At 46.0% G+C, this 16202-nt stretch overlaps 1 protein-coding gene across 1 annotated transcript; it reads left to right on the forward strand.

The window, feature by feature from the left end:
* Window positions 1-3933: 3933 nt before the first annotated feature.
* On the forward strand, window positions 3934-16202 carry LOC115777909 (tumor necrosis factor receptor superfamily member 14-like). Its single transcript, XM_030725931.1, has 10 exons — window positions 3934-4236; window positions 4680-4819; window positions 4977-5070; window positions 9615-9740; window positions 9975-10130; window positions 14641-14728; window positions 14817-14996; window positions 15078-15119; window positions 15208-15258; window positions 15343-16202. The coding sequence occupies exons 2-10, from the start codon at window positions 4700-4702 to the stop codon at window positions 15401-15403; spliced, it is 918 nt and encodes a 305-aa protein (XP_030581791.1). The 5' UTR covers window positions 3934-4236; window positions 4680-4699; the 3' UTR covers window positions 15404-16202.

The following is a 16202-nucleotide window of genomic DNA, read 5'->3' on the forward strand; positions in this document are numbered from 1 at the left end:
GCCCTCATTGAGTCCCAGTCTGTAGTTTCGAAGCATTTGGAGGGATTTCATCTCCTCCGCGCAGACCGGCAAGCTGCGCTTTCCGGCAAGGCTACAGGTGGAGGAGTCTGCTTCTACATAAACAGTGGCTGGTGTACGGATGTGACAGAGATTGCTAAGCACTGCTCTCCCTCACTGGAATATCTTTTCATTCACTGTAAACCGTTCTACTCTCCGCGGGAGTTCGCTTCATTCGTACTGGCTGCTGTTTACATCCCGCCGGACGCGGACGTGCACGAGGCCCAGTGCGCGCTCACAGAGCAGATTCTGTGCATGGAGCGGACATACCCGGACTCTCTTATCATCGTACTTGGGGACTTTAATAAAGCCAGCCTGAGACAGGAACTTCCCAAATATAAACAATATATCACATGTCCGACCAGAGAGGAGAAGACACTAGACCACTGCTACAGCACGATAAGCGGGGCTTATCACGCAGTGCCCCGCGCTGCACTCGGCCTCTCTGACCACGACATGATCCACCTGATCCCCGCGTACAGACAGAGGCTGAAGCTCTCAAAACCTGTGGTGAGGACAACAAAGCAGTGGACCCGTGAGACCCGAAGTCATTGTATATTGTAACATGTTTCCCAAATATGTAGTGGTGAAACTTGGCACAGGCATGAACAATGGAGAGCATCTCCTTCTCAATCTGCGCGTAGCGCGTCTCAGCATCAGTCATTGACCTAGATGAGAAGATGACTGGTTGATCATCCTCTATCAGAACAGCTCCCAGTCCTGTGCTGCTTGCATCACAATATATTTCCACAGGTTTTGTTTCTTAGCAAATTCTCAGTGATGATGTTCCTGAGTCACTTCAACCTCGAGCCAGTTTCATTTATCCAGAAGTGTCAGAAACCAAGAATTTCCAATAAATATTATTTGGGTCTCGTTATTAATTTGATTACTGAGCATTTCAGTCAGTATTTAGTGCAGTGGTGTTCTCTGCCGCTCGGGTCAACGAGCATATACATGACATTGGTTTTTCTTTTTACTTCTTTCTGTGGACTGATTTTTATAAATGAACATGAAACACCCTGAACAAAACGACCGAGCTCAGACAAAGACGTCTGTCAGGTCATCATCTTTGTGACAGCGGCAATTCCCAGCGATAAACTCACAAAGAAGACCAACTTTCTGTGGAGTTGAGGTAGGTGGGGCCTCCTGCCTGCAGCCAGGTCCCCCTCCATCGGAGAAACAACACCAACGATGAACTCACTCCTATCCACGGGTTTCTGGAAGAGCGTACGTAGGCTCCATGACAGACGGCTACTTCCGCTGTTCAGGTTTATACTTCCGGTTACCCAAAGTCAGAGCCAGAGTTAATGACAAAATTCAGTTACTTTGTGCTTTATTAGTTGGAACATGAGCTCAGATTCAACTTGTGCTGTTGTCGGTTGTCACTACATGAGTTTGTAAATTTTTTCAAATTATTTTATTCTGTAAATTTGTTCTTTTTCCCCCCAAATTATACTACCCAGTTGCACATCCTATTACTGTATTTTTTCCTTATGTTTTAAGTTTTCCTTTAATGTACAGCCTCTTATTTTTTTTACATTATTTTATTTATAGTGTGACACTACAGCATACAGCCTACACAAAGCTTAAACAATGTGTACCTTCATGTAAACACGTAGCAGTTAGCAGGATGACAGCTGCGTGTCTCCACGATCAGCCTTCAGCCAGTCCAGTGTTTCTGTTTCAGTGATCTGAACACTCTGATATCCAGATCAGTGATTTACCTTCCACAGAACAGCTGCAGCATCACTGCATGATTTCCCTAATCAGAGATACAGGAACAGCTGACTGTCTCCACTGCTCCACTTTCCCTTAGTGTGACCCATGCTAAGTCCTTAGCCTCTACAGCTGCTTTAAGGAAAAAAACGTCGCCTTGTTTGTTCAGCCTTACTTTGTTGATTTTATTGCTTTGAAGGTAATCTGGTGCTCTTATAATTACGTGATTCCTCGCCATCAACACCTTCAGAAAAAACAAGGTAACTGATAATGTGGATGTAGCGACTTCAGGCCATAATTTATGTCATTTACACAGTGACGGGTGAGGCTCTGTTACCTCGCTGCTTTTTAAAACATCCTTGCTATGTCTCCACCTCCAATGTGGTACCATTTAGGCAGGTAAAAGAAACTTCAGTGTTAAAATGTTTAAATGAACAGCAAGTGTGTAAGCCCGCAACCGTGAACAACAGCGCAAACGGAAGGAAAATACCGGCTTCTGCTATGAATTATGGATAATGGCGCGAAGTCAGGAATACTGTGGATTCCAACAGTCACCATAAAGATAGTAAAGATACAGATCTCTCACTCTGGTACATTCTTTCGACACTTTTTTAAAAACTGTTTTTACAATTAATTTAACCTATTTATTAATTAACTGATTTCTTAACTTATTTATGTCTTTACACTAAAGGCATCACAGTGATCCTTTGTGGAGCTGCTCTGAGATCAGTCTTCAGGATCTCCATGAACAGTATCAGCATGCTGCTGCAGATGTTTCTGCTGCTGCAGATGTTTCTGCTCCTGGTGAAGAAGCTCTCACTTTGATCCCTGGATTCAAATGTTGATCATTTTTCCATCCATCCATGTTATTCAGCTTATCCAGGATCAGGTTATGGGGGCAGCAGCCTGAGCAGAAAAACCCAGACCTCCCTCTCCCCAGCCCGACTGGGTGAAGCTTACTACATCTAGCTGGTATCTCTCAACCTCACACACGAGCTCAGGCTCCTTCTCCACCGGAGAGGTGACATTCCAAGCACTGATATCTGGGAATCAGGCTGCAGCCCAGCATACATTGCACCCAGCCCCTGATACCTTGTGTGGGTGGTGGGCCTACAGGAGGGTGGGGCCTTGTCTCCTCTTCAGGCTGTGCCCAGCTGGGCGCTCCCCGTTGAACACCCTCCCCAGGTGTTGATGCAGGGTGGGGGTCTGGTATCCCAGGCAGAGGAAGGCGTTCCCTGATCTGTCAGTTTACACATTCCTGCATCAGGACATAAAGACAAGCAGCAGATTCAGCTCCAAACATCCTGACAGCTCTGCAGAGACGCTGGATCAGTTTATTCTGCTTCCATCATGGAGGTTAATCTCAGCCAAACCAGAAACCTCATCATCACCTGACTGAATTACAGCTCATATTCAGCTTCCACTGATGGCTGAGGGTTTGTAGCAGCACGTGGCAGCTGTCTCAGGGTGGTGTAGCTGTTTGTCTTTCAGGCATTTTCATGTGATCATGGAGGCTGTCCAAACTGCTGTGAGAAACCTCTGTGTGCACATGTCCTGCACAGCAAGCACAATAACAAAGGAAAAACTGTATCTGGGATACAAAGAACAAATACATAAAACACAGTTGGATAGCAGGTCATTTGAGAACTGTCCCAACACACATTAAGAAGTGTTGTTATACCTGAAAGGTGCGTCACATCTGCAGGGCTTCGTTTGGCTGTGCAACAACCATTGTAGCCAGCAGGTGTCACCCAAGAGTACTGAATGAACCTTTAATAGCGAACCACTTTTTGACACAGTGATTCAAAAAGGTTCAGAGCCTCAGAAAGCCTCGCTTTGCATCACTACCGTAACAGGAAATAATGTATTTGTGTTTAAAGCCTACTGACGTCTGAAAAGTCGCGAAGTTGACAACAAAACAGACCGGAAACCGCACCCTCTGACAGACTTCCAACTGCTGCTGTTACTCTGCTTTATTTCGCTCTAAATCCTAATGTAATCATGTAGGTTCGTGCACTCCGGGCTCTGCTCTAATTCTAATGTCTGTCTATGGGTGGATGGGTTAGTGTATTCACTCTCTCCATGTCCGTGTTAGTTCCGGTTTAATGAGGGGCTCTTATTTTGAAAGTAGTTCCGGTAGCTGCCACCCCCGCAGTTAGCGCCATTAGCAGCTACAAACCGGACCGAACGGGACCGAGCAGTGAGCAGGCTGGGACCGAGCATCTGTACCGGAGCTCCGTGAGCGGAGGGTTCCGTCTCTCCTTTCCCGGACACAGACGGATAAAGACGCTGCTGCTGTCACAGAGCTCACAGACGGAGCAGAGCCGACATTTTGTGTTAGTTTCGTTTTTGGCTCCAACAAACAACAGGCCGCGGAGCAGAGCAGGCCTCGGGGGTGAAAGGATCTGAATCACCTGTATAACTGAACAAAAAAGAAAGGAAACCCCTCAGAATCCAGCTTCGGTACGTGCTTCATCTAATCTGACTAACAACTCAAAACTTGATGAAAATGAACACGTCATAAAAAACAACTGTTGTAGTCACTGCTGGGTCAGAGCGACACCCCTGCTGGTTGCTGCTGACTCCTGCATTAAAGGCAAAGGGAAATACTTGAGCAGAGGAACAAGAGAGCAGACAGTGACCGGATGCAGTGTTACGAGGGGCTGCAGTACACTCAGGGTGGTGTAGCTGTGGTGCTGCTCCTCTCTGTGCTCAGTGAGTCTCAGCACTGCTGTCTGCTTCCTTTAAATGCATCATCAGAGGAGCATTAGAGTCAAAGCAGCTTCACTCACTGATGATGTCATAGTTCATGTTACAGCTCTGATCATGTGATCATGGAGAAACCTCTGTGATCCATCAGTAGAAGCTCTCCTAACTGTGACTCTGTCATTTCTTTGTGTTTCCAGATGTTGTCCAGCTGTTCTTCATGTTAAAACCTCCATCCTCCCAAATCTCAGTGATATGGTTTCTTAGGACCGAGGAACCTTTGAGCCTGGAGGATCAAATGACTTTAAAAAGGAACCCTCTGAGCTCTGCAGCATTCCTGGTAAATATTTCCTGGAGTTTAGAATCACCTGGTGAGCAGGTGCTGCATGTTCTTACTCCATGTCTTCTTCTTCTGCTGCTCTTTGTGAGTCTGTGAGCAGTGGATGGTCACAGTAAAGTGTGCAGTAACACAATGTCAGCTCAACCTTTCCTTTCAGATCATCCTGATCAAAGTCTTCATCACTCTCAGCCTCACATGTCATCCAGGAGAGTATCTGATAGGCAGTGAGTGCTGTCCCAGGTGTTCTGCAGGTAAGAATCAGAATCAGAATCAGAAGGTTTTTATTGCCATATGGGTGAACAGGTTCACAGCATTAGGAAATTGCTGCGGTACTTCGTGCTTACAGAAAGAAACAAATAAGTATAAAAACTATAAGACAATATACAAGTATACAAATTGCAAATATACAGAGATATTAGAGCTATAACTATAACACAATATTACAAAATTACAAAATATACAGTGCAGAGACTAATTAAAAGATAAAATAATGTAGACTATATTCCACTAATATGTACATCAGTGCAGTCAGACAGGTGCATAGACATAGGGTCATCAGCGTTTGTGGAGGGTGGTAGTAACAGTCTTAGGGTAATTGTTCATGAGTCCAACAGCAGAGGGGAAGAAACTGTTCTTATGGTGGGAGGTTCTGGTCCGTATGGACCGTAGCCTCCTGCCTGAGGGGAGAGGGTCAAAAAGTCTGTGCCCAGGGTGAGAGTGGTCGGCTGTGATCCGACCTGCACGCCCCAGTGTCCTGGAGGTGTACAGGTCCTGGAGAGATGGGAGGTTACAGCCAATCACCTTCTCAGCAGAGTGCACAACGCGCTGTAGTCTCTGTTTGTCCCTAGTGGTGGCTCCAGCGTACCACACAGTGATGGAGGAGGTGAGGATGGACTCAATGATGGCAGTATAGAACTGCACCATGGTCCTTGCTGGCAAGTTGAATTTCTTCAACTGCCGCAGGAAGTACATCCTCTGCTGGGCCTTTTTGATGACAGAGGTGATGGTGGGCTCCCACTTGAGGTCCTGGGTGATGGTAGTTCCCAGGAAGCGAAAAGAGTCCACTGTGGTGATGGGGGTGTCAGTCAGGATGATGGAGGGTAGAGGGGCTGTGTGCTTCCTAAAGTCCACTATAATCTCCACTGTCTTCTGGGCGTTCAGTACCAGGTTATTGTGGCTGCACCAGGACACCAGACGTTTGACCTCCATCCTGTAGGCCGACTCGTCCCCGTCTGAGATGAGTCCGATGAGAGTCATGTCGTCTGCAAACTTAATAAGCTTGACAGACTGGTGGTCAGAGGTGCAGCAGTTGGTATACAGGGAGAAGAGCAGAGGAGAGAGGACACAGCCCTGAGGAGTGCCAGTGCTGATGGTCCGGGAGTCCGAGACATTCTTCCCCAGCCTCACGTGCTGCTTCCTGTTCATCAGGAAGTCAATGATCCACCTGCAGATGGGATCTGGCACGTTCATCTGGGACAGCTTGTCTTGGAGGAGATCAGGGATGATGGTGTTGAAGGCAGAGCTGAAGTCCACAAACAGGATCCTGGCGTAGGTTCCCTGGGAGTCCAGATGCTGTAGGATGAAGTGCAGAGTCAGGTTGATGGCGTCGTCCACAGACCTGTTGGCTCTGTAGGCAAACTGCAGGGGGTCCAGAAGGGGGGCTGTGAGGGACTTGAGGTGGGACAGCACCAGACGCTCAAATGACTTCATGACCACAGAAGTCAGTGCCACAGGTCTGTAGTCATTTAGTCCAGTGATCCTTGGCTTCTTGGGGACAGGAACAATGGTAGCGGTTTTAAAGCAGACAGGCACGTGGCAAGCCTCCAGTGAGGAGTTGAAGATGTTCGTGAACAATGGGGCAAGCTCGTTAGCACAGTGTCTCAGTGTGGCAGGTGAGACACCATCTGGACCTGGAGCTTTGCGAGCTTTGACACTCCTGAACTGCTTTAGCACCTGGTCCTCCTGAATACAAAAGACTGTGGGGGTGGGGGAGGAGGGGGACTCTGGGGTGGGAGTCCTTGATGATGTGGGCTTCTCTGAGGTGTGGGGAGTGGGGGAGGTTGGGGGGTGAATATTTGTGTTGGCTGTATTGTAGTTGGGACTGGTGGAGGTGTGAAGGCTGCTGAACTGACCATCAAAACGACAATAGAACTCGTTCAGTCTATTTGCAGTTTGTAGGTCGTCTGTGGAGTGGGGGGTTTTAGGCTTGTAGTTGGTAATCTGCCTAAAACCTTTCCATACAGAGGCCGCGTCGTTCTCTGAGATCTGCTGCTGTATATTCTCAGAGTGATGTGATCTAGCAGTGGCCACTTCCTTGCTAAACCTGTACTTGGCCTCTTTGTAGCAGTCTTTGTCCCCACTTTTAAAAGCCTCCCTCTTCTCTATCCACAGCTGCTTCAGTTTGGGAGTAAACCAGGGTTTGTCACTGTTATAACACACCCTGGTGCGTGATGGCACAATGCTGTCCTCGCAGAAGTGGATATACGAGGTTACAGTGTCCGTGTAGTCATCCAGACTGTCACAGGCAGCCCTCATTGAGTCCCAGTCTGTAGTTTCGAAGCATGTGCGGAGCTCCTCCACAGCCTCACGGGTCCACTGCTTTGTTGTCCTCACCGCAGGTTTTGAGAGCTTCAGCCTCTGTCTGTACGCGGGGATCAGGTGGATCATGTCGTGGTCAGAGAGGCCGAGTGCAGCGCGGGGCACTGCGTGATAAGCCCCGCTTATCGTGCTGTAGCAGTGGTCTAGTGTCTTCTCCTCTCTGGTCGGACATGTGATATATTGTTTATATTTGGGAAGTTCCTGTCTCAGGCTGGCTTTATTAAAGTCCCCAAGTACGATGATAAGAGAGTCCGGGTATGTCCGCTCCATGCACAGAATCTGCTCTGTGAGCGCGCACTGGGCCTCGTGCACGTCCGCGTCCGGCGGGATGTAAACAGCAGCCAGTATGAATGAAGCGAACTCCCGCGGAGAGTAGAACGGTTTACAGTGAATGAAAAGATATTCCAGTGAGGGAGAGCAGTGCTTAGCAATCTCTGTCACATCCGTACTAGGGTTTAATCCCGGGATCCGGGATTCCCGGGAAATGCGATCAGAACCATTTCCCGTTTCCCGGGAAACGTTAGACGGGAAACCGGGAAAAAAGTCGCGCGCGTCGATTTGACTTTCAGAAAGAAAAGAAAGCTTCAGAATGTTAAATTTAAGGAAATATTGAGAGAAGGGTTCGTTTAATGCGAAAAGCATTACTCTTCATTTCAGGCACGTTCAGCCTCCGTTTAAGGCTTCAGCCTTCATCGCAAGCGTTTTAATAGAGGTATTACACAGTTGTACTTTTTTCCTCTTTAATTTGTTGAAATCGTAGGCAATGTGTTTACCCTAAGGTATTTTGTATTATATAATTTTATATTATTATATATTGTTATATTGCATTATATAGCCTATAAAATATGCCTGCCCTGAACAATAAAGAAATATCTGTTTAACTTCGAGTGTTTCTTTTCCTCGTTTGCAGCCGCTTACTAACAATCATGAATTAGGATACGGGCCTAATGTGTGAAGAAATTATCATGAAATAGATTGCTTTAACATATTTCGCTTTTAAAATGGAGTTGAGTAAAATGTATATTTTTTAGGCTATAAGGATTGGCCAGTTTTTCAAAAGACGATTCACAGCGAACCTACTTTAACCCTCAGACACGGTGTTATAAATTTGCTGTTGCCAGAATGGCAATGACCAAGTCGTAGTGCATTACTCAAGGCCCTGTGTTATGCCATATTATAGTGAAGTACGGTAGTTAACTTTTCAATGACTATTACAGCGTTCCACTGGTGGAGATATAGCGCAACAGATGTCGCCACGACAGCGTGGCTGAGCCTTTATCAATGCTGTGGAGATGAACCGTATTGTTTTGCACCAGCAGTTGTAAAATATCTTGGTATAATTCCATGTACAATGGAGGAATATTCGAATTATATTTGTTAAGGGAGTGTTGAGGAACGATACAACACCGCATAGCTCGAGCACTCGAATGTCGAGATGTAGGTTTTATTGCGTTAATCAAGCCAACGTTGCCCCCTACTGGGCATAACAGGACATAGCTGGAAAGCTACATCTACAATATCACAATAGGTTAAGGCCGACACAGGCTACAGAAGGCCTAATTAAAATAAAAAAATAAATAAACTTTTTCCCGGGATTCCCGGGAAATGGCTCGTCATTTCCCGGGATTTGATTCATGTCATTTTCGGGAAAAATATTAAACCCTAATCCGTACACCAGCCACTGTTTATGTAGAAGCAGACTCCTCCACCTGTAGCCTTGCCGGAAAGCGCAGCTTGCCGGTCTGCGCGGAGGAGATGAAATCCCTCCAACTGGAGCGCGCAGTCCGGTATCTCCTCACACAGCCATGACTCCGTGAAGCATAACACACAGGATTTGGAAAAGTCTCTATTCATGCTCCTCATCAGTGTCAGTTCGTCCATTTTGTTCCTAAGTGAACGCACGTTGGAGAGGAAAATCCCAGGTAAGGCTGTGCGTAATCCACGTCTCCTTAGCCTCACAAGGACGCCAGCGCGCTTCCCTCTCTTTCGGCGTCTCACTTTCTGGGCCAGAGTGTGTAATAAATCCGCCGCAGATGCGACAAAAACAGGAAATAAATCCGAAGGTGTTGTGGACCTAATGTTGAAAAGCTTTAACCAGCTGAATGATGAGTGCATGAGTTTATTAACACACAACTTAAACACACAATGTGAAAAAAGAACAAGATTGGAATGAACTTGTTGTTTTTGTTTTCATCAGGGAGTCGAGTAAAAACTCACTGTAATGAGTACAGAAGAACTTCCTGTCTGCTCTGTGTGGATGGAACCTACACTGATGAACCCACTGGACTGGAACAGTGCACTTTATGTTCAGTCTGTGCAGCAGGTACATCTCTGTTAGTCTCTTTATTCAGCCACAAGTTTTATGGTCCAGTAATTTTAAACCTTTAAGGAGGTCTTTATCATGAGTCCATACATTCAAGCTGATGATGTTTCATATTTGCTGATGATGATTGAAGGAGTTTCTCAGTCATGAATCATGAGCACAGCTGTAGAGTCTCTCCAGATCAACATCTACAGACCAACAAACATGTTGTGTATGTTCTTGTGATGTTGGCAGGTTCTGGTCTGAAGGTAAAGAGGTCATGTACAGGAACATCAGACACAGTCTGTGAACCCCTGCAGGGATTCTACTGTATCTACTCTGTAGGAGACGGCTGTGAGACAGCACAGAGACACAGCAGCTGTGGACCAGGACAGTACATCAGCAAACATGGTAGGTTTGTGTTTATAAATGACACCAAAGTTCATGTAATCAGAATATCTGTTATTGTCATTGTGCAGCAAATCTCCATCTAATCCCTTTAAAAACAGATACATGCTTCCACAGATTCAATTCAATTCAATTTTATTTATATAGCGCCAAATCACAACAAACAGTCACCTCAAGGTGCTTTGTGTTGTGGGTAAAGACCCTACAGAAAACCTTTTAACAGGAAGAAACCTCCAGCAGAACCAGGCTCAGGGAGGGGCAGTCATCTGCTGCGACCGGTTGGGCTGAGGGGAGAGAAAAACACTTCACACTTATTCCTCTACACACACACTCCTGCTCATCAATGATCACTAAAATGACACCAACTCCACTGGCCACTTTTTAAAGTCTTAAAAAGTGCAGCCTCTGCTGAGCCTTAAAAATCACTGTTTACATGTTGGGAGACCAGGTTAGGTTGTCAGCCGTGTGCACCCCAAGAAAGAGGCGACTCTCAGCACAGACACCATCTATCTGCAGTGGGACGTGGTCTACCCTCGTCTTCCTCCAGTCCATCAACATTTCCTTGGTTTCCCTGTTTGCTGAACAGCAGGTTACAACCCTTTGGACCTCCTTATTATTGGTGGCTGGCAAACCAACATAGAACTGCATTACCGCCACCTACTGTGTGTGTGTCTGTGTGTGTGTGTGTGTGTGTGTGTGTGTGTGTGTGTGTGTGTGTGTGTGTGTGTGTGTGAGTGATTCACACACACACACACACACAGATTCTGAAAAGCTCTCCGTCGCTGCGATGGATTTCCTTTAACACAGAGTGGATCATCACTAGAGTTGCCACCTGTCTCGTAAAATACAGAACCCCGTATGTTACGGGACTCCGTGGAATACGGCTCCGTAACATGCCGTGTTCCGTACTTTACGGGACGGGTGGCAACTGTCGCTGACATGCATTTCCACGCCTCCACTGCTCTCTGTGTGTCTGTGTGTGTTGTGCTCGCTGAGAATTTCAGCTGCTATTTTTGTCTTTACTTCAGCTGTAGCTACCAGAACTGGTTTGCTAGCGAGCGCGGGCCATTAGCACTAGCGATGGTTCGGTACTGGAAGGCCCGCCCCCCAGGACCGAGGGGCTCCTTCAAAATATTTTTTATACTTTAATCCCTTATTAGTGACTAAATATAGACCTGCAGTAGAAACGTATTTTCAAGAATGTTTGTGAATACAAAGCATTACACCATTACTCACACATGCGCCATGGCTCCCGCAGCCACTAGTTTTTCAAAACACTCATAGCAGGCAGCGGTTTGAACTGCGCAAGCGCAAAGAGGCGAAGCTGTGACGGTGAGCTCAAGTAGTGAAAAAGGAAACGTTTTTCCAGCGTCCAAAACAGCAGCTTTTTCTTTTAGTAACCACCATTAAATCTGTGAAACAGCTGGAGGTCCTTCATCAAGCACCTGATCAGCAAGTGTTAAGGTGAAGAAAAGAGAACTTTGTAGCTGCTCCATCCACCGCTGTTTGTTCACATGGCGAAAAACTGCGGTACGGAAGTTAAAATATGCAGATAAACTGTTAATAAAAAGAGTATTTCTTATCCGATTACTCGATTAATCGCTGGAATAATCGATAGAATACTCGATTACTAAAATAATCGATTTATACAACCCTAGTTGTATGTATGAAGTATAGAGGAAGGGGCTTAGTACACAGCGTTCCGGTGGAGGATCTGGAGGACTCCACCCTCACTGTCTGTGGGCGTTGTGTCAAGAAGCTGTTGATCCAGGGCTGGACTGGTAATCGGGCGTACCGGGCATTTGCCCAGTGGGCTGACTGTCCTCAGGGCCAATGCTGTTGGATTTTTTTTTTTTTTTTCAGAGACCAGCCCATAATTCAGAGGGGGTGGCCAATTGGCCCATTTTCAGTATAGACAGTGGATGGAGCCAATCAGGATATAGGGTGAAAGCAGCCCCACCCTTTCTCTGCGTGGTGCCCTGTAACTCCCGCTAGTAGTTTCAGTGTTGAGTGCGTGTGTTAAAGGAGGAAACATGGAGAAACCGAAGCAGCAGAAAGGGGGTGCAGAGAAGTTACATGTGAAGAAATTGAAGAGTGTCACTGTAGATGCTACAAAATGTGTAAAGATCACAGACATGTTCGCTGCTGTAGCCTCCACGTCCTCTGTAACAGTAATGCTGCAGCAACAGCAGCTGTAGGCAGAGCCGGCCAGAGGCATAGGCGACATATGCGGCGGCATAGGGCCCCCTGACCACCAGGGGCCCCCCAAGCTCGCCCACATTTGTCATGAAACTTTTTTGGTTTGTTTTAATTTTTTACAAATGCCAATTTCCTAAAAGAAATAAGAGACTATTCTAACTGTCCAGATTTGTACACTTGTAACAACACTAATTTAATGAGTAGGCTACACTCTAATATTTCTGTCTCAGAGTGATGCTAAAAAGCTCATTCATGCATTTATTACTTCTAGGCTGGACTATTGTAATTCATTATTATCAGGCTGTCCTAAAAGCTCCCTGAAAAGCCTTCAGCTGATCCAAAATGCTGCAGCTAGAGTACTGACAGGGACTAGAAAGAGAGAGCAGATTTCTCCCATATTGGCTTCTCTTCATTGGCTCCCTGTTAAATCTAGAATAGAATTTAAAATCCTTCTCCTCACATACAAGGTCTTGAATAATCAGGCCCCATCTTATCTCAAAGACCTCATAGTCCCATATCACCCCAACAGAGCACTTCTCTCTCAGACTGCTGGCTTACTTGTGGTTCCTATTAAGAGTAGAATGGGAGGCAGAGCCTTCAGCTTTCAGGCCCCTCTTCTGTGGAACCAGCTTCCAGCTTGGATTCAGGAGACAGACACCCTCTCTATTTTTAAGATTAGGATGAACGATGGGTTTTCTCTGTAATTATTGTGGGGTCTTTACCTTGCTTAGGGCCCCTTCAAGGCTTGGGCCCCTCTGCTGTAGGTGAAGACAGCAGCAGGGAGAGGAGCAGCCAGAGATGCAGGCTTTGGAAACCGAGGGACAGAGTGAGCGGGAAAGTGTAGTACGTAAGCAGGTAGTAACGTTTGGATAATACAGGGACTTTGAGTTGATGGAGGTAACGTTAGCTCTATTACATGATGAGAATGATGAGCAATGGCGATTGATTAGTATTAATATTATTGGTATTTGCATACTTCCAAAAATCTGGCAGCCACGGCACCTTAAATCTGATGAAATAGCAAATGGTCAAGGCCGAGAAGTGTTGGCTGAGCAGCAAGTGTCCATTTTAGGCTGCATGATAGCATTTTAGATATTTAGGTTAAAGGTTTGTTGAAAGGCTGCACAGTAGTTTGAATTTGTAGCCTCTGAGCTGGTTAAACATGTTTTTAAAAGCACTAAAACAGGTGAAATAACAGAGTTTAAAACTGCTAAATGATAAATAAAAGCTTTGTAATTTAAGCATTACTAAAGTAAGTGTAAAAAAGTATAAAAGTATTACTAGCAAAAGGTATGTTCACATTGAATAACAGTAAGACAGTGTCAAATGCTATTAAGACAGTTGTGGGCCGGTCTAAGCCAAAAATGCCAGGGCTGATTTTTTATTTTTTTTTTTTGTCCCAGTCCAGCCCTGGATTGATCCGATCACAGGTGAGGGAGTCAGTCAGCTTCAAGACGACTCTGCAACATGGTGTTAAACTGAAACTGAGCCCTTCATTATTCGATGGTCATGTTTATTCCACATCATTAGCATTTAGCTCCATCACATCAGTCCATACTGATCAGTCACAGCGAACATGGAGCACTTCCTGTGCTGTTGGGCAGCAGGACGTCAGTGGAAACTGTGCTGCTATTGGCTGCAGACAGAGGAAGAGCAGGGGGGGGGGGGGGGGTCTGTGTTCAGGAGACCACGTTTCAGTTTGTTTGGTTTATTAAGATCCTCAGCTGCAGCAACACAACAGCTGTTGAGTCTTCATTAAATCAGTGCATTCTAAACACACACTCAGCACAAAAAACACCACACACAACAAAACACAGCAAAACAGATCATCTCCATAAAAGACGCCTCATGTCAGAACAGAGGATCTGGTTACAGATCTTTAATAGAGGACAGGAAGGGAACCAAGGCCTGAAGCTTTGGAGGAGATCCAAGCTCTTCTACCACAGTGTAGATGGGGATGGACTAGAGGTCATCTTGGAGGAACAGACTGACAGTGCTGTGGAGGTGGAGACAGAGAGGACGTCTGCAGTAAGTTGGATAAAGTGATGTTGGTGAGCTGCAGAGAGGAGCAGCTGCTGCACCTTCAACAACACCTCCACCACCCTGAGCTGGAAGCTGCTTAAAGGCTGGATGATGCAGACACTCTGATGCTGTCTCAGCTTGATGTGTGGCTGCTGCAGCACACAGAGGCGTCTCAATGTGGATGAAGCCTCAACATCAGCAGATCGTGGGAGAGGCCAGACCTTGAAGGTCTCTGTCAGAGTGGGGAGTCCACACTGATGCTCACATGTTCATGTTGTCACGTTCTCCTCAGGAACAGCCTCCACAGACACCGAGTGCTCCGACTGCAGAGCTGGAACCTTTTCAGATGGAACATCTGCATCCTGTCAGCCACACACACAGTAAGTGAAGCTTCAGAGCACACATGGACACATGTGGATGTGGAACATCTGGACACTGTGCTGGAAACATGTCCCTCTGTCCTTCCAGATGTGAAGATCTAAACCTTCAGCTGATAAAAGCAGGAACACCTGCAGCTGATGCTCAGTGTGGACCACATGGAAATAATGTGGGAACAGCTGTTGGTGTTACTGTGGGTGTGATTTTAATTGTTGCTGCAGTATTATTATTATTATGGTGCTTCATAAAGAAGAGGAAGTCTTCATCCAGGTGAGGATGAGAGAAGAATGAAACTGTTGTTTCCTGCATCCTAACATTTACTAACATCCTGACACTGATTTTTAATTCCAGGACTCTGAGTGTTTTTAATCACAGACACACAAACACTAACAGGTATGTTTGTTTCTCAGAGTCTCTGAGTCAGATGGAAACACCTGATTTATCTGAAACAGTAATGTTGTAATGTTTTCTTCTTTTTTAGTTCACAGAATGGAAACACAGATGAAGAAGCACCATGTAATCAGAATGGAAGGTAAGACAGTGATGAGCTCAGTGACTGAGCTGCACTGATGTCTCTGCAGATGTTCCTTTAGCTCTGATGTTCTTCTCTCCTCAGAGCGAAAGAACATCATGAAGGTGTCCATAACGGTCTGCTGCCTGCATCAGACTCCTCCTAGACTCCAGGATTGTGGCTCATTGTGTTTGCAGAGGTCAGAGGTCAAAGATCGAGCTGAGGTTCCTGCTTCCTCCTCCTGGATCATGATGTCACTGCAGTCACACTAAACCTTGGCGTGTGTTGGTCCTCACGAAGCTCCTGCTGAGAAGAGGCAGGGAGACACTTTTCAGCTGTCTGTCCATCACTCTCAGGATCTCAGTAACAGAGCAGCATGCTGACCTCAGAGGCTGCAGGATTTTTCTGCTGTTTTTTCTAAGTCAGTTTTAGTGATACTTTACAAATAGCTCCTCCGTCCTCATAAATTCAAGGACAGTTGAATCCAGCTTCTTGGAGGACTGTAAACTAACCCACCACTCACTGGGTTTAGATGTTGCAGCCGTCACAGCAGCTGCCTCCACAGCTGACTCATCTGGAGGGTGAAAGCTGTCGCTGATTGGCTGATAGCTGATGGTGCAGACAGCACCTGTGTTCAGTGCTGGTTCCTCTCCTGGTCTAGTGTGACCTGTGATGGTCGCTGATGTGATGAAGGCTCAGTCGGGATAAGCACATGTTTTCAGGCTTTCTTTACATCGGAGTTCCTGTGACCCCCTTCTGCTCAAATTAAATTCAAATTGATTCAAGATGCAGAATTGATTTGATTATTTATGGATCAGAAGCCCAAATACAGACCATCATCATCAATAATCAAAGAAACAACCTTTTCAACAGGATTAATCCTGGTGATTAATACCTCAGGTTGATTGTTCTGTAACAGAAACATCTGCAGCAGTTGACTTTGTTAAATGTATATTTATATATTA

The sequence above is a fragment of the Archocentrus centrarchus genome, unplaced genomic scaffold, assembly GCF_007364275.1.
Source record: "Archocentrus centrarchus isolate MPI-CPG fArcCen1 unplaced genomic scaffold, fArcCen1 scaffold_85_ctg1, whole genome shotgun sequence".
In the NCBI taxonomy this organism is placed as follows: domain Eukaryota; kingdom Metazoa; phylum Chordata; class Actinopteri; order Cichliformes; family Cichlidae; genus Archocentrus; species Archocentrus centrarchus.